The sequence below is a fragment of the Carya illinoinensis genome, chromosome 15, assembly GCF_018687715.1.
Source record: "Carya illinoinensis cultivar Pawnee chromosome 15, C.illinoinensisPawnee_v1, whole genome shotgun sequence".
NCBI lineage: Eukaryota > Viridiplantae > Streptophyta > Magnoliopsida > Fagales > Juglandaceae > Carya > Carya illinoinensis.
In genome coordinates this window covers 14,646,121-14,673,153 of record NC_056766.1, presented here as the reverse complement: position 1 = coordinate 14,673,153, position 27,033 = coordinate 14,646,121, and the positions used below count along the sequence as shown (strand labels likewise).

The window sequence follows — 27,033 nt, the reverse complement described above, 5'->3', positions numbered from 1 at the left end:
GTATGAGTTGCAAAGATCATCACGAATGTATTTCTCCCAACCTCCCACAATACAGTAGGTTTATTGAGGCGCCATATCTTTGCCAAAGCAAATTCCACAACGTGCTTTCCCAATTGTTGATCACTCCATATTTTACCAATCAAACTACGATCACCCTTCTCTTTAACCTATGGGAAGATCCTCTTCCTCACTTTAATGAAGGTTACTCCACAATTTGTGCAGGTTATCCCTTGTAATGGCCTACACAAAAAACATGCAACTATTTGCAAAAAAATAGTGTTGAGGAATCTGCTGTTAAAAGAACAGGGACTCACCACCACTTTTATCCAAGCAAAGCTAGAGAGAAAAAATAGAGAGAGACCTCTTTCTATGCATTAAATTATTAATTGATCAAATTTTTTTAAGAAATATATTATTTTTCTGAAAAAATCATTTCACCTAATTAGCAAACGTGCTTTGCACATTACTCTTGTCCTATTATATATATATACTATGATATATATAGTGCATATATATTTAAAAAAAAAACGAGTTTTGTTACTTATTATCCTCACATACCACACACTACCAAAGTTTTGAAATCCGTTCCGGAGACCATTTCGGTTGAGGCACTGGAACGGAATATTTCGGTACCGGTACGTTTTGGTGTACCGTTTCGAGATTAATTATATATTATATATGAATATTTATATGTATATATAAACTAACAATTAATAAAATAAATATATATATATATATATGTAAGTGTGTATCATGTATATGTGTATATATATAAAAGAATTAAATATTTATAAAATGAATATATATTGAAAAAAATCACAAACTTGAGTTGAGACACAAAAATAAAGGAAAAATTAAAAAATAGACAAATTATTAAAAGTAATAATATTTTTAGTGCATAGAAAGGGGTATTTGAATTCTAAAAGTACAATTTTATCTATTATTTTTCAACTTATTTACAAGAGAGCCATTTTTTTAATTTGAATTTTAATTTTAGATCGGAATTACTATTCCGGCCGGAATACCGAAATCCGGACGGAATTGACCGGAAATGTCGGAATTTGATTGGAACGGCCGGAATTTGATCCGAAACGGAATAGATACCTATCCCATTCTGGTCACTGTTCCGGCACGAAAAATTCCGGCCATTCCGACCGGAACGGAACAGTTTTTGAAACTTTGCACACTACACTTATTTTAATTTATTTTTAAAATTTTTATTTTATTTTATTTTTATTAAATTCATTAAAATTTTCTATTTATCATTCATATATTACAAATTTAATAAAAGAAAAAAAAAATATGATATGTGAAAATGATGAATTTTGAAAATGAAATCCCTTTATTTTGCACACCCCCACGACCTCATGGTCACTTGGTATGAACTTACAATTTCACCCTAATTCAAAATTCCTCTTTTTCTTTCTCCACCAGCTCGATAACCACAGAATTACCTCCGAAAACTATAAATATCAGCCGAAAACCATTAAAATTTATGCATCACCTCAGGAGCGCTCGAAGTATGCAAACAAGTTGTGGCTTGCTTTTGCATGTACTCACCATAACCACATCGAACACTTCCTCTCGCTTAGGGACTTGAACAGGGGAGGTTTGGACGAATTCTGCCGCTTCGGCCTCCGGTGAACAAGATTCAGACTCAAGCACGGCTGCCTCAGATTCTGAGGACTAGGGGAGAAGTGGAAATGTATGCGAAGAAGAAGAAGAAGAGAGAGAGGTTGAGGGAAGAGGGGGAGAGAAACCTGAGATTGGAATTGTTAGAGAAAGAGAACGTCTGGGAAGGGTTTAGCTTTGTAGAAATTCTGTTGTGGGATGGGAGCGAGGAGCATAAGGAAAGGGTTGCAGAGGAAGAGGCCATTGCTCGAAAAATACAATTTGCTGGCCCTTTCGTCTTCACACAACTCTGCCACTTTTTTTTGTCAAAAAATTCTATTCGGAAGATCCTTTATTTTGCCGACTGGAAATGCTATGCCCTAGTTCTGCAGTGCGGTTGAAGAAGAAGAACAACCTCCTACGCGTCTGTGAACTATCCTCCCTTCCTTCTGTTTGCCAATTTCTTTATCTATTTTTTTTTCAAAAGAAAATAATGCCGTGACACCTATCTTGGTAGTTGTAATTTAGCGAGAATACCGGGTCACACTTGACGACCAGGTTCCATTCCAGGGACCCAATAAGTGGTCCAGAAACCAAAATTCAAAGCATGACGCTTTTTGCGCACATGCACAATCTTCATATTTTCTTGCTGTATTTCTCCCTCCTTGTACTTCTTTCTCTCCTGAATTTTTAAGCTGCAGGAAACGTTGAACTTGAGATTGAGAAATGGCGAAATCAAGCGCAGACGATGAGGAGCTAAGGCGAGCTTGCGAGGCTGCAATCGAGGGCACTAAGCAGAAGATCGTGATGTCGATCCGTGTGGCCAAGAGCCGAGGGATTTGGGGCAAAGCCGGCAAGCTAGGCCGTCAGATGGCCAAACCTAGGGTTCTTGCTCTCTCCAGTTAGTGTTTCTATTTCCCTTTGTACTTTTTATTTCCAATTTCGTGCATTTTTTCACCTTTTTGGTTGTCTACATTTGCCACTTTTCTTCCACTTACGATGTACGTTTTGGTCCATTTGAACAAAATTCAATTCGTTTTGGCTATGTCTAATTTTGAAAGCGAGAAATGAGGTCCATTGTTAACTTAAGTTAGTGCCGCATAGAATCGAACCATAAGTGGTGATCAATTACTTATTCATCTCCTAATAGTATAGTTTTTTCAAAAAAAAAATTATGTTTCTTACGTTTGGTATATTTTCACAAAAAAGAGAAGTTATCATTGTTACATTCAGTTCTTTGCGGTTTGGATTCGTTCAACTTAAGTTGGTCACCTCGACCAATAGACGGTTAAAATGTTATTGCAGCACTTGGCTTGAATAGGTTCAAAATTATGGGACATTTCAACACATTTGGCAATGGAACCGGTTATAAATGTGGTGGTCAATGAGAGATGGCTCCAATATGTATTTTTTGGTGTATTTGGAGTGAAAGAAATGAGAGACTGTTCGAGAATCAACTTCTTCTAGCTCTTAATTAGGTGTATGCATGTGTATACTTCCAGTGTACCCGGGCTATGCCCATCTTTATTTCAATAAAATTATTTATTACTTATCAAAAAATAAATATATGTGGTGGTCAATGTGAACGTATATCTCTGTGCTGATTTTTAGTAAGGCTATTTATGGCTGTGTATTTGTTATGATTAGGAATTATAAGTTTATAGAATCAATCAAATATTACCATAAGTACCTCTGAAGCACTTAGAGTAAGTTTATAGAAATCCCTTGGGGTTGGCTCGAGTGGTAAAGGCCTTGGGCTTGGAGGTATGTGCCCTATAGGTCTAAGGTTCGAATCCCACTGGGTGCAAACAATTTCTAGGGGCTATTGGATTGGGGGATTTTTCCCTTGAATTACCAAATGTGTACTTGTGGAAAACTTCTTGTCGAAGTGTTGTGTACCCTCGAGATTAGTCGGGATGCTGTTTCCAGGCATCAGGTGCCAATAATAATAAAAAAAAGAGGCATAAGTTTTTTTTTTTTTTGATAGGAAAAACAAAAAAAACAAAAATGTTACTTTAAGTACCTCTGAAGCACTTTAAGGCACTGGTAAATGGTATGAACAAAAAGTTAAATAAATTAAGAATTTGTTGTAAAAAAATAAACTTTATTTTTATTTTTATTTTATAAGTAAGAAGTAAATTTTATTCATTTGAATGAAATAGGCATAGCCCGTGTACACAAGGAGTATACAAAAGAACACCTAAATACATTCTAAAAAAATAAATTAAGAATTTGAAAATTTTCAATATATGATAAAAGTTCATCATGGTTGTGTAAATAGGTGTGATTCGGCCTTTCTATCATGCCTGTTCTTATTGTTTGAAGCACTCATTAGATTTTGTAAGATTTGGTTGTGCTTTGAATTACATGTTGATGACAAGGAAATGGAAAGTTTTACCTGCTCACATGCAGGATATAGTGGTATTAATTTATCAAGAGTTAAATTGATTTTTAAGAATGGGTTTTTGTGTTTAATTTGTGTAGCATTTTTAGTGCCTGGATTGCTGTGGAGAATAGAGCTTTTAATCGTTGAGCTTTTTAAAAAAGTTCTACTATTGAAAAGTTGTTTTTGGTTTGGTAAACATATGTCTGAAGTACTTCTAAAGTTTTTATGGTTGTTTTTAGGGTATTGCATAAATATCTTTGGTGGTGTTTTTCAATAAAAGCTAGTTTGGGGTTCTTCAAAAAAGTGAGCTTTCAGCTTTATCAGGGTACTTAAAAGTGCTTTTTATAAATTTACTAAACATACTAATTTTTTTAAAAGAGTTTTTAAGTTGTTAAAAGTACTTTTCATGTTCTCAAACTTAAAAACGGCACATAATGAGTGTGCGGCATGTGCAGCAAAATTGAAAGGTCAGCGGACAAAAGCCTTTCTGCGAGTCTTAAAATATTCCAATGGAGGAGTTCTTGAGGTAATTGTCGATATTATTTTAATTTATTCCTTTTGAAGTTCCGAAAAATGTTCTTAATTTTATGATTCCAAAATAAATAGAGACCAAGTAATAAGAGAACAGACCCTAACAAAGCCCAATATACATGTGATCATTGCCTACTCTACCCATCGGCTAGTTTGTTGCTATGATCCTGGCTCTGATATCTAGGCTTGCGTGATTCAAAAAAATCATGCATTTTGTAAAAATAGAATAAACTGTTAAAAAGCAATTTGACTTCCTATGCACTCAAATAAGATATCAAAAGAGAGGATATAGAAGCACCAACAATGTGTTGGTCCGTAGAATGATATACTACAACATATTTGAGTTTTTGTGTCGGTTTAGAATTTGTGATGGTCACTAAAATGTCATAGAAGATATTATTTAGTGACCGTTAAATCATCACTAAAGTCAGAATATTATTTGAACAACGTTCGAACGTATAAAAATTACATTCGAACGTCTATAATACGCTGTCGTTTTATAGTTAAATAATTTGGAACATATACCATTAATCGTGCGAACAAGATCATAAACCCATATAGTTTGAACGTCACCCAAGATAGTTCAAATGTCACCCCAAATTGTTTGAACATCAACCCATATTATTCGAACATTACACAAGATAATTAGAACGTCATTCGAGATAGTTCAAACATTACCCAAGATAGTTCAAACGTCTCCTAGATTGTTCAAATGTTGCCCATATCGTTTGAACGTTACCCAAGAAGTTCGAACGTTACCAAAGATAGTTCGATCGTCATCTCATATTATTTGAATGCTACCTAGATCATTCGGACGTTACCCAAGATAGTTCAAATGTCACCCTAAATGGATTGAACGTCAACCCAGATCGTTTGAATGTTACCCAAGATAGTTCAAACGTTACCCAAAATAATTTGAACATCAACCCAGATCGTTTGAACACTACCCAATGTAGTTCGAATGTCATTCTGGATGGTTCAAACGTCACCCCAAATTGTTCGAACGTCACCCTAGAACGTTTAAATGTCACTCCAAAATATTTGAATGTTGCTATTCCTTTGTGTTAATTTGTTTAAACCATCCTAAAATACAATGATCATCTACTTTGTTAAGTTTGAGCATTTTAATTAGTTGGGTTCAAATATTAGTTTTATGTTCAAACATATTTTTCCAGATCATTCAATCGTCACTCCATATGAATCTTACCCCAGATTGTACAAGTTGGGGCTATACTTTGTTAAGTTTGAGCACTTTAGTTGGGGTTATATTTGCTGATGTTGATGTTTTGGGGTTGAAGCTATAATCAATGTTCATCTGTTCATCAGTCTTCGTTATATTAAGTCACATGAGAAGAATGTGAATTTCAATCAATTTTTTAAGCATTTCATTGAGGTCGGGTTTTGATTAAGGGAGCTCAGATTTTTCTATGATAATAGATGTGGAATGAAATTGATAAACAAAAAATGTCTCATCCACCTAGTTAAAAAATAAATTTTATTATTTTGTATTTATTTGGCTTTAATGTTTAAGCAATCATCATGTTTATTTATTTTTTCTTATTTTGATGATTACTGCACATTTTGTATATTTTTATGCTTGTATACAATTTTATTAATTATAAAAAAAAAAAAAATTGGTCATGTTTCCTATTATTGAATTAAAGTTTGTTATTGGTGGTTTAACATTTGTATGTTCAAACATGAAAGTATGCTTTATTCCACCTTAAAGAATATAAACAATAAGTTTAAACATTAAAATTAATGATATTGCAATATTATCAAATTCTTATAAAAAGATTATAATGTTCGCGTTCAAACGTCATACTATATTTATGTTTGAACGTTTAGTGGTTATGTTCGAATGTAGATTTATACGTTTGAAGTTTAGTAACATACGAACATTTGTTGGTACGTTCGAATGTACTTTTGGTGACGGAAATCAACTATCACCAAAAGTTGATCATTTTCAAACCTTCAATTGAATGTTGGGTCATAAACTGCAACAAAAAAATTGTGATGGTTTTTTTTTTTTTTTTTTTGTGATAGTTTCATCCGTCACAAAAACTATGATTTATTGTAGTGATAAAAATCGAGTTACATTCTTTTTCTTGATTTGCTGTAAAATTGTACTTTTTGTGTGGTAGTCTTCTTTAGATTTAACTTTCTCTGGGATATTTTCTGCATTTGCAGCCTGCGAAATTGTACAAGTTAAAGCATCTATCAAAGGTGGAGGTTATAGCAAATGATCCTAGTGGATGCACGTTTACATTGGTATTGACGAACCTTTCTACATTACACAATACATGTGAATTCCAATTAGCTAAATTTCTCATGGTGGCAACTTGTGTCAATAACCATGCATCTAGCACTTGAGCAAAATGAAAAGCAAAGTTTTCATTCAAATTTCTAAAGATTGGTTTTTCTTTTATTTGTGTATGCCAACAATATACATAGACACTTTTTCCTTGTTATAGGGTTTTGATAACCTCAGGAGCCAGAGTGTTGCTCCACCTCAGTGGACCATGCGCAATATTGATGACAGGTAATTTGATGGGGGCAATATACTCTTAAAAATATCCTTCTTTTTATCATTTGTTGTGGGAAAAAAATTTAGTTATTGATTCTTTGCATGCATTTTTAATTATTATTTTTTTAGGAACCGCCTTTTACTTTGTATCTTAAATATCTGCAAAGATGTACTGGGTCGGCTTCCCAAAGTTGTTGGTATAGACGTTGTGGAGATGGCTCTATGGGCAAAGGTGCATATGACACTCTTCTACCTGTCTGATTTATTCGTCAATTTTAGCGATGGCTTCTATTCATTTCATTTCCTGCTAAATAGGAAAACACACCCTCAGTTAGCACTCAAAAAAACCTTGAAGATGGGCCAGTTGCAGCAACTGTGACTGAAACTGAGTTGAAAGTGACTGTTGAAAAAGAACTTGTATCCCAGGCTGAGGAGGAGGATATGGAAGCTCTTTTGGACACGTATGTTTGCTTAGTTTCATTAGTCTGAGGTGGAACTATTCATATCTTCTATTGTTGTTTGGTTAAATTGAAATGTATATATGGTGATACTTGATAATGACAGTGTGTTGTATCTGGTCAAGTTGAGTTATATAATGACAATACAAGATTATAAATTTCTTTAGCTGTATGAAATGCAAATTCAAGCAAAAACTGTAGGTTAAAGGTGGAGAGGATACTTTGAATTCAACTGTTCAGACTATATGCTTTGAGGTTCTTAATGATTTTCTGAAACAAATCTATGGAATGAGTTTGAAATATTTGAATTATTGGTCTGCATTGATACCAACTGTAATGAACCAGGAGGAAGACTGCATACAGTTTGATCTCTCATTCTTTTCTTTTCTTTTTTTAGTTGTTGTTTTGAATAACTGTACTAGTTTCTTGGGGTTGGCCCCAGAAATTCATAGCCGTTCTGCAATAGAGTATCAGTTTGAAAATTTTTAATTATGGGTCTGCATAGAGTTTGATTGCTCATTCTTTTTTTCTTTTTCTTTTTTTTTTTTTTTTTTGTTGTTGTTGTTGTTGTTTTGAATAGCTCATGTACTAGTTTCGGTCCTGGGGTTGGCCCCAGAAACTCATAGCCCTTCTGCATTATGGTATCATATCTCTGCTCATGCATGTTCATTTTTTTTTTTTTTTCCTTGCATGTTCATTTCGGTGTCTTTTTAATATTGTGGTGTCTTCATGTCAGTATATTGTCTGCTATATAGTGCACATGACTATAACTTTTCGCTGGTGTTTATAAAGTTAAAAATTATTTGAATATAATTTTTGTTTTGAAATTTGAAAAAGTAATATTGTTTTTTGTTTTTTGTTTGGGAGTTTGGAAAAGTTGTAATGATTAGGTAATGATTAGATGAAAAAGTTGAAGATTTGAAATTGAAAACTGTTGTGTTTAAGTGATGTTTGGGAAGGAAATATCTGAAAATATATGAGAATACTTAAAAACAGTTGTGTTGTCAAACGGGCTCTCAATATTGCAATGATTTATTTTTGTCAAGCATCATGTCCATTAGGGTTTTGTACAGATTTGTCTTCTATTTTTTTGGCAATGGGTTGATCAGCAGTGTTCTGGAAGCAACGATTTCATGCAGCTTTTGTCCTTCAATAACTAATGGACCTAAAGAAAACACCCACTACTTTTTATTTATTTATTTTATTTTTTTTATGTTGAAACTATCTCAATATAACTAGAGTGTTCCAAAATGGTATGACTTTGCAGTTATGTCATGGGTATTGGTGAGGCAGAGGCATTTTCTGAACGGTTGAAGCGGGAGCTTCTGGCTTTGGAAGCAGCAAATGTGCATGCCATTTTGGAAAGTGAACCTTTGATAGATGAGGTAATTTTGGTTCTTCATTTTCAGAGTACTTGGTGAATGGTTTTACTGTTTATGATTATCGCTTATAAAAGTCCTTTAAGATGGTAGCTACAGTGGTGATTTATTTGTTGATTTGTGGGTCCTGCACGCAGGTGTTGCAAGGGCTTGAGGCAGCAACTAACTGTGTTGACGACATGGACGAATGGCTAGGCATATTTAATGTTAAACTTAGACACATGAGAGAGGACATTGAGTCGGTAGGGGGACTTCTTCATACTACTGTTTTCATGTGATTTTTCTCTTTTAGTTCTTGTCAGCCCTCTATTTATTACCAAACTTTTCAGTACATGTAATATTTCTTTTGTTTTTGTTTTTTTTATGGGATGTGATGTCGCACAGGATTATTTTTTATCGATAAACAGAAATTTATTGATGATAAAGATAGGCATTACCCATGTACATAGGGCATATACTAATGAAACACCTGGGAATTTCTTGTGAGTTTCTCTTCTTGTAATCCTGGCTGGCGACTATTTGTTTACCTAGCTTGTCAGTACATGTGATAGTTTTGATGTTTATTTTCACATTTCAGGTATAGTTTAAACAAACTTTTTGATGGTGGTAACTTGAAGTACTTTGTTTTTTTTTTTAAAAGAAGCTTTATTGGTAAATTCTGCTGGAGATTGACTCGTGTTGCTGCTATTTTTGGATTAGGGTTTTGTCTAAGGAGTAATTGTGCCATATGCCATGTAACTAACATTGCTAGTTACCACAAAGGTGGTGGTAGCCTAGTTGTTCTTCCCTTCCTTGTCCGAGGTTATAGGTTCAAAATGGCTTGTCTTAAGAAAACTTCTAAACCAAAGTATTGGAGTTCTTTGCATGCTGGCACCTTGGTGGGGATGTGGTGACGGGTTGCTTCCTTCGGGATCAGTAGCTATGGCTCAAACCGAACATGCCGTAGCTATTGGGGGCCCTTATGGTCACGCCTAGAGGGGGAAACTACATTGGCTGCCCCTCCCTGCTCTTTATGCAAAAAGAAAAAGAAAAGAAAAAACAACTAACATTGCTAGTTTTTTGTACCAAATTCTGTTTTTGCGTCAATATTTTTTGTGTTTACTCTTCATTTGGGAAACAACATATTGTTAAATTGTAGCCTTGACCTCTCTTATGTAACCTTCTTACTCATACACAGATAGAGACCCGCAATAACAAGTTGGAGATGCAATCTGTGAATAATAAAACTCTCCTTGTGGAACTTGATAAGCTTCTTGAGCGATTGCATATCCCTTCGGAGGTATTTCTCTATCATTTCATTGTGAAAATAAAATTACTAGTTGTACTTATATATATATATACAAATTCAGATTATGAAAATATTTTGGTTAACTTTTTCAGGCTTTTTTGCTCTCAAATGAAATTTCCTTGATTGCAGTATGCAGCAAGTTTGACAGGAGGTTCATTTGATGAGGCTCGCATGCTTCAAAATATAGAAGCATGTGAGTGGTTAACTGGTGCTTTGCGTGGCCTTGAAACTCCAAATTTTGATCCTAACTATGCGAAAATGCGAGCTGTATGCACTGTCTTTCTCTTTGTTTTTGTCTATTTTATTTAAACAATTAGGTGGCCTAGCAAACTATCATCCAGATAATACAGGACTTTGCGTTGTTCTATAATTATGCTTATTCCAATGCGCACTTGTTAAAAAGTGACGTGGTGCTTCATGACCTCTATCTTTTCATAAGCTACAGAATGAACTAATGTTGTGTTAAGATCTGATAGATCAAGTACTTCGGCTATGCTTTGCCTTTATTAATAAAAATGATTGCTTACCTATCGAAAAAAGAGAAAAGATCTGATACATCATGATTTGATATAAACCAGAATTAAGAGACTAACTTTAGCTGCTGATGGTCTTTTGGCCAAATGGCATCTCCTTCTGCAAAACAAGGACAGGAAGGGGAGACCTTGGGTTCACTCCTGCATGGGGGGTGCATAAGTTGAATTGGGACAGGGAATGGGAAACTGTAACAATGGAGTAGAGCTACAGAAAATTTGAAGTGCCAACTCTATTAATGCAGATAATCTTAGGACCATGGAACTTGAGTCTTTTAACATCACCCTATATTTTTTCGAATGTTTCGGTGTTTTACAAGTGCTCCTCTCTCATCTTGATTCCAACATCAACTGTCAGCATCTTGCTCCATATTTATCATAGCTGCTAGCTGCCAAACTGACTATATACCAGTTGAACCTGAATGTAGAACTTTGACTCAGTATGTTATTCATTGAAACTCACTGATTAATGAGTACTAGTGAGCTTGAACGATGATTGGTTAAGATTTTCTCTGGTACAATGGATCTAGATTATAAAGCATTTCTGAATAAGAATATATTCTTCAAAACCGTCTCATTTTAATCATAGTAGCTGAAAAACTTGTAGGTCAAGGAGAAGCGGGCAGAACTTGAAAAGTTAAAAAGTACATTTGTCAGGAGAGCTTCTGAGTTCTTGAGAAACTACTTTGCCAACTTGGTGGATTTCATGATAAGTGACAAAACATTCTTTTCTCAGGTAAATTTTCCCCATCTTTGTGTTGTTGTTGTTGTTTTTTTTTCTTTTTTTTTTAAATAAGTAAAATGAAAATTTTATTGATACGAATGAAGTAGGCAAAGCCCATGTACACTGATCTTTTTTATGCGAGATGCAATTCTAAATATTGCTTGTCTGCTTTTATTGAACAGCGAGGACAGTTGAAGAGGCCCGATCATGCAGACTTGCGGTACAAATGCAGGACATATGCCCGCCTTCTTCAACATCTAAAGGTTAATAGTGAGACAAACGGCAGTAAATGTAAAAGCTAGATTGTGTTTGTGCATGTGTCTTCTTTTCAATTTCTTACTGTTTTACCTGTAGCAGAGTCTTGATAAGAATTGCTTGGGTCCACTGAGAAAAGCTTATTGTATCTCCCTTAACTTGCTTCTTCGTCGGGAGGTCAGCAATTCAAATCTTCTTTAGCAACATCTTGATTTTACTTTTGTTTTTGTACATTATCAACATATTCATATGCTGTTAAGGTTGTGCAAGTTTATCTTTATTTTATTTTTTTTCATGTAAAGATGTATATTATTTTTTTCCCCCCTTTTCCCCCTCGACCAAGTGAGGACTTTGATGCCATGATTTCTGGTTGTCTTCATGATTTATGATGGGAAGGCTTGGTTTCTCCATATACATGCTAGTCAAATGGATAATACTAACTGCATTCCTTTATACTAAATTTGTGATCATTATCTTCTTGGTCATACGATGGAGTGTATCAATTTCAACTGGTTTAACTTTGCATCATTCATTATAACCAATTCAAATCAAATGCAGTCATACGATGGAGTGTATCAATTTCAACTGGTTTAACTTTGCATCATTCATTATAACTAATTCAAATCAAATGCAGTTCTTTGGGTTCTGCTATCTGCCTTGCTCAGAGTGAGCAGTTTCATCTTTTAATTATGCTTTATTCCATTGGTTGATTGTAATAGATTTTGATGGCTTCAATATCCATGACTTCCTTGTATCACTTGTCACTAATGCATAGGTGTTGCTCTTGTATATCTCCCTTGTATTTGGGCTATGCTTATCAATTTCATCAATAATATTTTGTTCAACGATTAAAAAAAAAAAAAAAAAAACTTTGCTGCTTTAGCTTTAAAGCTCCCTTTTAGCTTTCCTTGGATTTTGGAACAATTTTACTTGCTTGGCTGCATATATCCTATCTTTGCTTGACTGGAAGAGGCTTATCTAACATATATATTTGTTTCTAATCCATGCTTTCTTAGAGGCCAACCACAATAGTTTTTTTTTTTGAGTAAGAGAAAAATATTATTGATCAGAAAATAATAGCCCGTGTACATAGGAAGTATACATAAGACACATAAGTACGTTCTATGAGCAATGAATTAAAGACAAGAAATCATGAACATTGTCCTCGTTTAGTATAATAGCGGAAAACCAAAGTAGTAAAGTGTGTAGGAAAAAGTTATTCAGCTCTGCCATAGAGCGTTCCTTGTCTTCAAAGCAGCGCGCATTTCTTTCCAACCAAATACACCACATGATACACAACGGGATCATCTTCCACACTGCTGCCACTTGATGACATCCTTGCATCTTCCTCCAACAACCCAACAAATCCACCACCCTCGAGGGCATAACCCACGCAACATCAACCCTTTGAAAAATTTCATCTCACAGCTCCCTTGTAACCTCACAGTGTAAGAGGAGGTGATCCACAGATTCTTCATTCTTTTTACACATCTAATACTAATCCATCAAAGGGTTGATGTTGCGTGGGTTATGCCCTGGTGTGGTAATTGTGCGTTTAAGAATTTATTTCCGACATTATTCTTGGTTGCAAGCGACAAAGAGAAATCAGTGGCGGAAGTCATGGTGGTTATGGGGGAGCAAATCCAATGGAATATCAGTTTTAGCAGGGCTGCTCAAGATTGGAAAATGGACACTTTTGAAGCCTTTTTCAGCCTCTTGTATTCGACTAAACCAAGTAACCAGCTTCTGGATTTGTTGTGGTGGATACCATCGGGTAAAGGATTATTCTCGGTTCGTGCTTTCTACAAGGCCCTAACATAAGGGCAACCCTCTCAGTTTCCATGGAAGAAGCTCTGGAAACACAAGGCGCCTCTCAAAGCGGCTTTCTTTGTGTGGTCCGCTTCACTGGGCAAGATTCTCACAACGGATAATTTGAGAAAACGAAGGATGATCATCGCAGATTGGTGTTGTATGTGCAGGAAGGGGGGAGAATCTGTTGACCATCTTTTATTACATTGTGAGGTAGCTAGAGGGTTATGGAATGAGGTTTTTTGTAGACTAGACTTGGGTTGGGTTATGCCGGAAACAGTTGTGGCGGTTCTTGCTAGCTGGACAGGTTTGAGGGGTAACAACCAGATTAAGGCAATTTGGAAGATGATCCCGATATGCATTATGTGGTGCGTGTGGCAAGAGCGCAATGAACGGACATTCGAGGATAAAGAGAGATCAATGGAGGAGCTGAAAGTTTTCTTTTTTAGAACTCTTTGTACTTGGGCCACTGCTGTTAGTTTTAATGGCCAAAATTTACATGAGTTTCTTAGTTCTTTTGACCCTACATAGTGTAGGACATTCTTTGTACTGAACGTGGCTTTTTGCCTATTCTTTTTAATATACTTTATTACTTTTCTCAAAAAAAAAAAAACTAATCCATCACTACTCACCTCCTCTTCCTTAGGTTATCTGTGGTCAAGATCTTCCTAAAAGCGGCGTTCGAAAAAAAAAAGGCTACTTTAGAAGGCACACAAGACTTCCAAATGTTCTTTCAAAGAAATGGAGGATGGTCTTATGATGATAAGAGTTTATAGTATGCCTTTACAGTTAATTTCTTATGATTATTAGACCTCCACTTCAAGCGATCACATTGTGCCATAGGAGTCCCCAAGGAGTATAGTAGGCTGAGAAAATCTGATACAATAGATAATTCCTAATCATGAAAGTCCCTAATAAAAAGAACATTCCATTGATGAACACCATGAAAGAATAACCACACATCCGCCACTGAAGCCTCCCTATTAGCAACAATATGATAAAGAGTCGGAAAAATTCTTTCCAATGCATGATCTCCACACCACACATCCCGCTAGAAGCTGATACGATTGCCATCTCCAACTACAAAACGAACATGTCTCTCAAAATAAGACTACCCACTCCTTATAAATTTCCACAAACCCACACCATCCTCACTTCGTTAGAGCACCAACCACCCCAAGCAGCTCCATATCTTGCGTCAATGATCTAATTTAAAAGGCTCTAATACCCCATCAGAACTTAGGATATGTTCCTTATCCCAGCTAGTAAGGTATGTAATCTTATTAATAAAGCTTTCCCTGTGGAGGATTGGTGAGTTGGAATATGGTTTGTACCCCGGTGTCTTGTGGAGGATTGGGAGTGCGGAATTTAAATCTTTTTAATACAGCCCTCCTTGGGAAGTGGCTTTGGAGGTACAACAAAGAGAGTAATGCATTGTGGAGGCAGATTGTAGATGCTAAATATGGAAGGATGTGGGGGAATTGGTGTTTCCTCTTGCATTTCCGAGTGCCATGCTGCCTGTCCATATGTGTTTGGAATTTAAATTCTATCTATTTCTTCCTCTTGACAAGGTGTTTCCTCGTGCATACTTTTTGTGTACTTGGGCTATGTTATTCTTCCGTTAGTATGAATAAAGTCCTTATAAAAAAAATGTTTTAAATTTAAAGAAGCTTAGTGAGTTTACACACAATAGGCACCTTTGTTTTATAGGTACACAAAGTTTGCACTTTGTCTATGGGATATCTTGTAAATTGACTCCCAAATGCCCCGTAACATATTCATATGATTTTCGGATGACCACAGAAATAGTATTCCATGATTGGTGTCTCTATTTGGTTTCTTTAATAACGGTGACTTTGTTTGCAAGGAGGCCATTCTCTTTTAAGCTGAATTTTTACAACAGAAATCCCAACTTCCCTCCTCTCCCACCGACGAGAAAAGAGAAATCTGTTATGCCCATTTGCCATCTTAAATATTCTGCTAATGAGGGAAACATAGAGATTGTAGATCAACTAGTCTCGTACATCTTTTCTAGTTAGTTTAATGAAGATTTCGTCTTCAAAACATGGTGCTATTTTGTGTTAAAAAAATATTCTTTGTACTCGGTGTTTTCTAATTAATGCAGTCTCCAAAGAGTTGGTGTGAAAACTTGCTTTAAGGTGTACAATAATGGTGGATGCACTGTTCTTCTTATATAGATCTTGCGTTTCGTATTAGGTTGTGGTATTTCCAGTCTCAGTTCTAAAATTTGGTTTGAAAATTCTATTAATTATTTACAGGCTCGTGAGTTTGCAAATGAACTTCGTGCTAGTACAAAAGCATCAAAAAATCCAACCGTTTGGCTTGAAGCTTCCACAGGCTCTGGTCAAAACACAAATGCTGCAGACACTTCTACTGTTTCTGATGCTTATGCTAAGATGCTGACAATTTTTATTCCTCTTCTTGTAGATGAGGTTAGATTCCTCATTATATATATTCATCCTAAAATCTCAATTAAATTATTTGTGCTAAACTCTATTTTATGGCTCAAACTGCAGAGTTCCTTTTTTGCGCACTTCATGTGCTTTGAAGTACCTGCACTTGTTGCTCCTGGAGGTCATGTTAATGGTAGCAAACCTGCATATGACAACGGCGATGCCAATGATGATGATCTGGGGATTATGGATATTGATGAAAATGACAGTAAAAATGGTATCCACACAGCCCCCTGGAGCCCGCCCCTCCTTCTATCTGTCTTATTTGAGTTTGTAATCTATGCTCTGAAGTTTTTCTGCTCTTAATTTTGTGACTCTGATATTAATGAAATTATTTATCTTATGTAGGTAAAAATTCAGCTGAGCTTGCAGCACTAAATGACTCTCTTCAGGATTTACTTGATGGAATCCAAGTAATGTACACAAGCTACTGCTAATTTAAGTCCATGCAGCCAGAAGCCTCTGGAATTCGTAGTTGCTTTTGTTATGTGACAATGTTTTGATCCTATCAGAAATGGTCACATGAATTTATGGAAAGTATCTTTTCTTGGTCAATAAGTGAATCTATTTCTGAACTCGAAAGACTACGCCTAGGGTGTTTATATGGTCTAAGTCTTACTCCCAGCTCTCTGTTTGGATATGATAGCCAAGTTGTCAACTCAATAAAGGGACAGCTGAAGTGATAATGGCCAGACAAGTTGATATTCTTCAAAATGTGCTAGATACAAAACACCCAAATATAATATAGAGTGAAGCTAAGAATGTTCTTTTGTGCCCCTTAATAGTGCATAATCTTTACTTATAAAAAAAAGTTCATAAGCATAAAATTTTCCTATATTTCTTTCTAATTTAAATTTTATGAATTGATATGGGTTGTTAAGTGACCTTCATCTTCTTCACAACTGCCTTCTACATTCTAACTCATGATATTGTATTTTAGCGCTAGACACTACTTGGAGGTGCTTAAATTAGTTTTATGAACAGATGCCGATTTATATGAATTTCAGGAAGACTTCTATGCTGTGGTTGAATGGGCATACAAGATTGATCCCTTACGCTGCATATCAATGCATGGAATTACAGAGCGCTATCTCTCAGGTCAGAAAGCTGATGCAGCAGGATTTGTGCGTCTCTTGCTTGGTGACCTAGAGTCAAGAATTTCTTTGCAGTTTGGCCGTGTAAGATTTAACTATAAGCAGAGGGAAATCATGATCATATGCATTATGAAGAGCATGATCTATAAAACCGTAACTTGTGAATTGTATTACAGTTTGTAGATGAAGCTTGTCACCAAATTGAAAGAAATGAGCGCAATGTGAGGCAGATGGGTGTCTTATCATACATCCCAAGGTAAAGTAGAAACCTAAGGCTTGTGCTTCTCTTGTCTGATTTAAATTGACAACTTACTGAGAATATGGACATTGGATACAGAAAAGGGAAGTAGTAATTAGAAGCCTTTGTTTTTAATGTGGATTCAAAATTTCCTGAATTACATGTGAGCTGTCCAAGGTATGTAATGTCTGTAGTGTATGTTTATGGGCCGTCGTACTGGGAGAATTTCTTCTTGGATTACTTGAGGTGCACTTGCGGGAAACTCCTTGCCAAGGGCTTGTGCATCCCCGGGATTAGTCGGGATTTTGTTCTCAGATGCCTGGTGCCAATAAAAAAAAAATGTTTAGCTTGTTTAACTTTGTCTTCGGTGAGCTCAACTAGTTGCATATGACCTATAGTTGATAATGTTGATGTTTCATGTTGACCCCCTTTAATTATTTGGAAGACCATAAAAGAGAGGAGAAATTCTTGTGCAAGTATGGCATAGACTTGGAGTAACATTTATTTTGAACTAGGGAGTGGAGGATCTGAATTTATAGTTCACTTGTGCTAACATGACATAAGGTTTCTAACTTATAAGCTAAGAGGAGTTTGCTTTGCAACTTGATTTTAAAGCATAAAAAATATGTAGTGATGACCCAAAACAGGCCTGAGCTGCATCTCGGTATATACTCCAAAAAGACTAGTAAAGTTATAATTGGAGCTTATTGGAATCAGTATAAACTACAAGAATACCAAGCAATGTGGGTTTGCATTAACCACCCCTTTTACTAAACCTGGGGTATTACAATCTCCTCCCCTTAAATCATTGGTGTCTTCATTAGGCCATTCCGTTGTATAGGTGATAGGGCTCAAGTTCCACGCTTCTGGTGTAGATTGTCTCTGATATCTGTAATGGTCTAAGAAAAGTCCAAGTCACATCTAAGCTGATACTTCAAAAGGTTTAGTCAATCTTATGATTGGAGACACTTGGAATTATTATAAACTACAAGAACATCTCTCAAGCGGATCTCATTCACCACATCTCATACTCAACTTGTGGCATTACATATAGTTCATAAGGTTGATAAGCTCTTTATATAATTTTTACTTAACTAATTTGTTGTCTGGGCATATATTAGGCTGCACATGCTAGTTCCAAAAATATTAGCAAACATTTTTTTTTTTTGATAAGTAAGATAAATTTTATTGATATGAATGAAATAGGTATAGGTCGTGTACACAGGAAGTATACATAAAAACACCTAAATACATTCTAAGTGCGATGAATTAAAACCAAAGGTTAGTTTGAACAATTTACATCCTTTAATTATTCACATAATTATCTAAATAAGTTTGAAATGCTACAAGGGTCTGGTAGAAAAGAATGTTTTTATGCTTCTGCATTGAATAATATCAAAACCAAAGGTTAAGTTAGTTTCTGCTTATGAATCTTCTTTGAATTTACTTGCATCTGTTTGTCAATGCACAATGTGGACCCTACACAACAATAAAAGCCACTCAAATGGTGGGGAGAAGTGCTTTGTTCAATTGCCTGGACCAAAAATCTTGAACCAACTTCTTGACTTCTTTTTTTCTGATGAGTAAAATGCTAGAACTTGTTCATTTCTTAAGCTTGTGAAAATGCTCATTTTTTACTTGCCTCAAATCTAGGTTGGTTTGTGCCATTTACAAGTAGCAATGATGAAAATATTAATTGGACCAAAACTCTTTAGACTTGTACGCATTCTGTTGTTTGTTTTGATGATTATATTGTCCCAACTTGTATTATTAGTTTTCCCTTTTTGGTGTAAAATCTTTTCTAGATGAGGTTATCTGGGTTTTGTGGTGGTCCAAAAGCTCGTTTTAAATTATATTTGTGGAAATTTGGAGAAGTACAATGGTATTAAATTTGCATTATAATTATGTTGTAAACTTGAATTCTCAGTTGATAGTTGTTCAGAACTTTTTATTTTTTTGGCATTACATCAAAATATGTTTTCGTCATTCTTTTGGATAGATTTGCAATTCTTGCAACTCGAATGGAGCAGTACATCCAGGGACAATCTCGGGATTTGGTCGATCAAGCGTACACAAAATTTGTGAGTGCTCCCTTCTCTAAGATGTATTTGTGTTATTGTTGCATGAGCAATACACTGCACATGACAAGGTAATGGTTTTATCTCAAAATTCAAATGCAGGAGTGCAGGTTGTTGGGTTAGAGATGTGTCCAGTTGAGTGGGTTCTTTCATTTTTGGAATGGAAACACAGCATTAACCTAGATAGATTCATTTTTCTTGTGGTAGTTAGCAGTATGGTGCATCAAAATAGTCTAATATGACCATCCAGCAAGGAGATATTTGCGTGCTTGTAGAACCAGATTAGAGCTTGAGTCAGAGATGTGTATGCTATTGATGTTTCACCCGTTTAGTGATTGAATCATAGAATGCATCTGAGAGTGTTTTACAATAGGAAACCCAAATGATATTGGCCTAAGAGTACTTATATTATCTTTACTCCGTTTTTTCAGTGATAAAACCTATTAAAAGAAATGATAGGGCAAACAGCAATGGAAGAAGTATAAATTGGAAAATATAATTTTTACTGCATGTGCATAACCCATTCTAATTAGATCATTTCATTTAAATGCTAAATCAACCTAAATACAATAGTAGGTATTTGATTAATTCATCAAGTGTTGGTTAGACTAAATTTAGCATTTCATCTGCATAGATCTAGAAAGAGAGAGAGAAACGAGATTTGCTAGGCATTGTCAAACCTGTGGCTCCGCCACTGCCACAGACAAGACCAATGAGCTCTGGCGACAGCCTTCCATTTAGCTTTGTTGACGCAGATCTGGTGTGCGCTTACGCTTCCTTCACAGACAAGGCCTACGGGCTTCGGCAACTCCTCTGAGGACACCCCGGCAACCGTCCTCCCGCCAGTGAGAGGGATTTTATCAGAAAGCCTTCCATTTGGCTTCATCGGCACAGATTTGGTGGAGAAAAAGCTTAGATCTGGTGTTTCCTGCATCATTGGAGTATATCTACAGTCTCTTAATCGAAGCTCTCTCATAGTCATTGGGAGCTGAATGTCGTTGGGAGTAGAGCACTGGGAATGAGTGCACAAATGGATATTTCTGGTGGTGATTGCCAGAAATAGTTCTCTATTTCACTCAGTGTTCACGTCATTATGGGTCAGTTTGTGTTGTTGTGGGTGGGATCTAAGACTTTCGAATTTTCACTAGAGAAATGATGGTCCTCAATAAAAATTGTGGAGAAGAGTAGAAGGGTTTGGAGGTCTCTAGTTATGGGATGTAGCGGTATAGGGTGGCTGGTGTATACAGTGGAAGCTGTGTTTTAGGCAGAAAGATGATCGGAATTCATCAAACACATGCGTGAAGGAAATAGAGCTTTTATGGCTGAACGATGCTTCAACATACACGGTAGATTCTTATCTGTAACTGAATATGGTGTAGGAGGTCGGTGGGGGGTTCTAGTCATACCAGAAGGATATGAAGGCATGGATTGGGAGAAATTTGGGTCTGGAAATTCGCTGATCTTTTTTCTCGCAATCATGGAGATGGGTCATTGGGGAAAAGTAAACGGAATTTATCTGCTCATGAGAACAACAATATGGGCCTGAAACAACAAGACCCGAGTGCAACCATAGCGGTGAGGCGGTCATAGGCAGAAGCTCTGAATACGGGTCCTGCTTCGGTGAATCAGTTTGCTAATAAGGGCAAGAAGGGGAAGCAGTGAAAGGGGTTTGCAGCCTCTACAGATTGTCCATGGAAACATTCCAAGTCAGAAGGCTGCCTCTACAGATGGTTTGGGTCTTCCCAATGGAATGCACTATACATTAAAAGAGATGCAACACCAGCTTGCTGAGTTGAAGGCAGTGGTTGCTATGTTATCAGCAAAAATGGAGGGGCTAAGTGAGCTAAGAGGTGGTAATGGTGCTGCTGTAAGGCCCAATAAGGGCGAGCTTGGCGTGTTAAGTGATGGGTTGAATTCTAAAAAATTAGATAAAGGAAAAAAAAAGTTGGGTTTGGCCCAGTTTCAATATCTAGACCCAGGCGAGTGTGGAGGGTCAAAAGGAGAAGCAGGTCATCTACATTGGGTATTGGCGTGGAGATGACCGAAACGAACTGCCCGTCACCAATGGTGACTCGGAAATTGCTGACGATGGCACCTGTGATGGAATCTGTGGTATTGCCTAGTTTTGGGGAAGTTTTTGCTAACCCCAAAATTCAAATGGTGACCATGGTTCCACCACCCATGTGGGAGGTAACCGGTGTACCACTTTAGGCATCTTGTGGGTCGACACATAACTTTGGCCAAGGTGGTGACACAATCAATAGCACTGTGGAGGAGATGAAAGTTTTAGGAACTGGTGTGGAGGAAGGGATGGGGCTGTCATTGGTGCCTTGCGAGTGGGAGTTTTTAGGGCCTGGTCCACAGTTTGGAGAGGAGACTGCAGAAGATGTTGTCCCCCTGATATCTCCCCCACCGGTTAATAATATAGTTGATTCATCATCGGATTAGGTTTTGGACAAGGTAAATGAGATACAACAGTGTGTGGGGATTACCTGCAAAGGATTCGAGGATCATTTCACAAGGGTTTTCTCTTGTATACATCCAGTGTACTTGGCTACGCTTGTTGACATTAATAAATACCTCTTGTTTGTTTTCTCAGATGAGATAAGATGAGTTGAAATAAAAGTTGAAAGTTAAATAAAATATTGTTAGAATATATTTTTTACTATGATTTTTGTTTTGGGATTTGAAAAAGTTGGATTGTTTGTTTTATTTTGTATGGGAATTTGATGAAGTTGTAATGATTAGATGAGATAAGTTGAGAAGAGTTGTGAAAACAAACGAGGTCTTACTTATCAACAACAACAAAAAAAAAAAAAAAAAAAAAGAGTTGGTTGGTTACTTATTAAAAAAAAAAAAAAGAAGTTTTAACTGTTGGCTTCCTTGAGAGTAAATAAATTTTGCTCAACTTTCTGCTGACTTTCTGATTATTCAAGATGGGAGGTAGTGGTGAACCCTATTTTCCACCCTTGGTCAACCAAACAGAAACCTGTGCAAATGGGGCATTTTTCTTTAATATTAAATACCTTGGTCTGTATCTCCATTTCATTACTATTACATACAAGTATCACTTGGTGAAACCTTTACCACTGAATCATATATCAAATCGGGATTAGGGATGCTCCTGGTCCGCATTCCTGAAAAAGTGGCCTGCTCGTGTGAAAATTTTTGCTGATGACATCTTTTGCTTGTTCCTTTGGTTTTCATATTATGGGGGATGATATTTGTTATTTTTTTATATATATATAAAACAGATTTCTTGTGATGGGGTCTGGTTATGAATTAGTCTGTCCTGTATTAATATATGTTCCTAACAATAGGAGAATTTTGACAGGTTAGCATAATGTTTGTTACGTTGGAGAAAATTTCACAAACAGATCCAAAATATGCTGATATGTTTCTGTTAGAGAATTATGCAGCTTTTCAGAACAGGTTTGTTTTTTAAAAATAAAATTTCCATAGTTAATATTGATCTTCATGGTGTTTTTCAAGGTAAAAAAATTTTGCTTCTCAATCTCTATCCGGTTGACTTGGCTGATTAGAAGCACTTGCATGCAGTTTGTATGACCTAGCCAATATTGTGCCTACGTTAGCCAAATTTTATCATCAGGCAAGTGAAGCTTATGAACAAGCTAGCACACGTCATATCACTGTGATTATTTACTCTGTAAGTAATCCACCTTTATTGCCTCATGGTTTTCAACTTTTGTTACATTCCTCAACATTTGGCACATCATCATTCTGGCTTTTGCAGCAATTTGAAAGACTCTTCCAGTTTGCTCGAAGAATTGAGGATTTGATGTACACACTCGCGCCAGAAGAGGTTAGTCTGCTGGTGATTGTATTATCCTACGTTCATAGGTTGTTAAGCAGGTTCTATCAGACAGTCTCAAAATATGCATCACTGCTGCTTTTGTAGAAGTAATCACTGTATGTAGATGCACTCTTTGGAATTACGCTTCAATTTTAAAAAAATCCACACGTGTGTGTGACCAGTGATTTATAGTTTGCTTAAGATGCATAGGATTCATCTCCAGTGCCTAAATTAGACATGGAGTCTAATGGTATTGTCAGTTTATGCCATTTGGGATTTCTGTCATGATCTTCTGTTCAATGAATTTTAAAACTGTCCGTGGTACTGTTTTCCATGTTAAGATGTAAATTTGTGAGTAGGGATGGCTCTATCACTAAGGTAATGTAGCTCTAGTCTTTTACATATGGGTGTTTTAATGAACTGTTTGGTGGAAGCCTTAGCCGTTTTCTTATCAGAAAAACTATTAAATAAATTTTTGGTAGCTGTTTCTTATTTTATTGATTTAGGTGCCCTGCATTTATTAATATGCTCAACTTTATGGCTTACTTCATATGCCTTCACAAATTTTAGATTCCATTCCAGCTTGGGTTATCAAAAATGGACCTCCGGAAGATGCTAAAATCTAGTGTTTCTGGGGTAAGTGGCTACTGCTTTATTATCCCTTCCTCTCAAACTTGACTTGGCACTATCAAAAGATAATATCGTTGCTTCCATGATACAGGTTGACAAGAACATTGGTGTAATGTATAAAAAGTTGCAGAAGAATTTAACTTCAGAGGAACTTTTGCCTTCTTTATGGGATAAGTGCAAGGTAAGTTGGATCCTTTCTATTAAAAATATGTTCAGGGCTTAGTATTTGAAAAAGGCTGTTTTGCATGGTCATTGGCATAACGTTATACAGATCTGTTGAACTCTAATGCTCTGTTACTGCATTGAGTAGAAATCTGATTGATTGCCGTTAAAAGTATATAGGAACCAAACTTTAAAACATAAATACTGGGACAGTAGAAGAACAGAAAAAGAAAGGGAAAGGAACCTTGTGCTGGACGAAATTTCCTCAAGCTAAGTATTGATTCAACCTACTATCAAAGATATAGGAAGTGACTCTCAAGTCTTGCAGTTAGGGGTATAAACATGCCGAGTTTGAGCAAGTACTGAGTGGTCAAACCCCATTTTGTTTAATTTTTATTCAAACACGACTTGAGCTCAAACTTTTCATCGAGTTGGATTTTATATTCATGAAGAGCTCGCTTAATATTCAAGCAACTTCAAGATTATTCACGAGCTATTTCATTTAGATAAAATAGATTATTTATATTGTATTTTAACTTTATCTAACAATCTTGAAAACAATTTTTTTACTTTTCAATAATATCTCTGTAAAGTTTTTATATACATATGTTAACACTTAGATTCACAAGGATTGAAGTAAATGAAATAGCTGCTCGAGCTTATTAAAAACAGTACTATAAAAAACAATAAATACAAAGTTATTCGGGTTTATTGGAGCTTATTCGAGCCGAGCCGAGCTTTGTAGGAGTTGTATTGATAATATTTGATTATAATTTGTACTTATCAAAAAATATTTGATTATAATTTGTGATCACAAATAGCTCATTTAATAAATGAATTGAGCTTCATTTAATAAATGAATTGAGCTAAACTAGAGTTTGATGGAGTTGATCACGAGCAGCGTGTCGAGTAGTATTGTTCATTTTCTGCCCTACTTGCAGTCATAAATGGGCAACATTGTTGTCTTGATGGTATTAGTTGTATGGCCAGGAAATACTAAATCAAGAGAGAAAAATGGCCAGGGTTATACATCACCCAATTAAAAAATAAAGCCTTGAGATCTTCGATGGTCCTTGTGTTATTTCTGTAACTTTAACATTCAATTCCTATATGCTGCATGACAGATCGTTATAATTTCTCACATGCTCGCACTGTGATGGCCACCAACCATTACCTCCTCCCCCTTCTAGCATTATAACAGCTCTGCCCCTGTCTAGGCATCACCCAACATAGGCCATTGAGGCTAAAAACAGCTTTCCATAATGCGGTAACTGCCCCCACAGTAGAGTAGAAGATGATGGATTTCCCATTTCTCTTGCACATACAACAATATTCTACAACCCATCACTTCCTTAGGTTTACCAACGTAAGAATCTTTCCAAGTGCAACTATCCGAATTCCAAACTTAGAAAGCCGAGTTCAAGGGAGCTTTGCTCCTCTATATATAAGTTATAGCCATTGTGGATTACTCTTCATTTATTTATGGATGTTGAGAAATTAATTAATATTATGTTGTCATTGGGAGTTAATTTACTTTTTTGAGTTTGATTCGTAACTGACTAATGTTGGATATACCATTAATGTGATTAGCACGTTGCTTGATGACAACATCTAATCGAGTGTTTTATTTTTTTGCCAGAAGGAGTTTCTAGTTAAGTATGAAAGTTTTGCTCAACTTGTTGCAAAGATTTACCCCACGGAGACCATTCCATCTGTTGTAGAAATGAGAGAACTTCTGGCCTCCATGTAGAGAGAGTTCGTATTGTAGAATCTTGAATAGTTTCTTTTTCAGTACAGAGTTATTTTAGCCTGCTGTAATCATTCTTTGGTACATTTTTTTCATATAACTTGATTCATTGGACAAGCATTTCAGGTCTCTCTCATATCAGCATAGGTTGAATAAAAGTTATGTATAATAATCACAGCGGGTGGTATATATTGTTCATATATCTGTACATGCTTTGTTGATATCCTGACCGTTAAAAGAACTGGGTTAGTTACCTACCTATGATCAGATTCTGTGCACTTTTAATGCAATGACTTTCCCTGTTCTTTTCTCCACAAATAATCATGATATTCTTTATGTCAAACATCTCAAATCTCAGCTATACTATTGTAGCTGTAAATAATGCCTTTTTCTACCCGCCAAGTTAAGCTTAAGCCGGCCTTTTGAGATTTTGTTCCATAAATAACTTGAATTCAATCATAATCTAAATATGATGGTGAGGTTTATTCATCCAATGTGTTGGGATGAAATAAGACAGTGTATGAAATTTAATAGGATGATTGATGAAACATGAGGTTGTGTTGCAGACTCTGCTCACCAGTCTCTCTTTTTACGGTTTAGGTCAGTCAAAGAACTCAAGAGTTTACATTGAAATAGAACTCTTTGCGAGGGTACTTAGGGAATGCTTGGTAATGTTTTTCATCTCATCCCATATTGCATCATCTCATCAAACTTCATTTTCTTTCTAAACATAATTTAAACAAAAATACTTTCAAACTAATCATTATAATTTTTTCAAATTAATCATTACAACTTTCTTAAACTTTTAAATAAATTACGATAAATAATTCAATATTTTCAAATTTCAAAACAAACATAATATTAAAAAATTATATTCTAACAATATTTTAATTTTATATATTTTTATTCAATTTTTTCTTTCATTTTTCAAAATCTTATAAAATATTATAACTCAAACCATTTTATTACTTTCATAAACTATTTCACTACTATTAACATATTTCACATCTCATATCATTCTCCTAACATTCCTTTTTGGGTAGGATTTATTCTTCAATTGTCTGTTAGGATTGGATGGTTTAATTTGAAACGGGAGACACAATATGCGGTTTATAACATTATAACATTTAGGGGTTGCTTGGAGAATGGGATGAGATGAGAAATATGTGAATAGTAGTGAAATGATTTGAGTTGTGATGTTTTAGAAAATGAGAGAAAAAAATGAATAAAAATATTATAAAGTTAAAATGTTGTTAAAATATAATTTTTATTTTATAATATGAAAAAGTTGAATTGTT

At 35.7% G+C, this 27,033-nt stretch overlaps 1 protein-coding gene across 7 annotated transcripts; it reads left to right on the top strand.

Moving 5' to 3' along the window:
- The first annotated feature begins 1,381 nt into the window (after positions 1-1,381).
- On the top strand, positions 1,382-25,994 carry LOC122295990 (exocyst complex component SEC3A). 7 transcript variants are annotated; one of them, XM_043105295.1, is made up of 26 exons: positions 1,384-2,035; positions 2,313-2,512; positions 4,453-4,523; positions 6,719-6,799; positions 7,003-7,070; positions 7,185-7,287; positions 7,371-7,516; positions 8,781-8,898; positions 9,030-9,134; positions 10,070-10,171; positions 10,310-10,447; positions 11,318-11,446; positions 11,617-11,697; positions 11,792-11,866; positions 15,778-15,951; positions 16,036-16,189; positions 16,321-16,385; positions 16,980-17,150; positions 17,243-17,322; positions 19,304-19,385; positions 22,717-22,814; positions 22,941-23,049; positions 23,137-23,205; positions 23,767-23,832; positions 23,918-24,007; positions 25,628-25,994. In XM_043105295.1, exons 2-26 carry the CDS (start codon positions 2,338-2,340, stop codon positions 25,736-25,738), a joined length of 2,661 nt encoding a protein of 886 aa, XP_042961229.1. In that variant the 5' UTR covers positions 1,384-2,035; positions 2,313-2,337; the 3' UTR covers positions 25,739-25,994. The 7 variants fall into 7 exon arrangements, with proteins under 7 accessions (XP_042961236.1, XP_042961232.1, XP_042961230.1 ...); XM_043105299.1 differs by lacking the exon at positions 1,384-2,035 and adding an exon at positions 4,237-4,300 and having other exon boundaries at positions 2,397-2,512; XM_043105298.1 differs by lacking the exon at positions 10,310-10,447 and having other exon boundaries at positions 1,383-2,035.
- Positions 25,995-27,033: the final 1,039 nt, after the last annotated feature.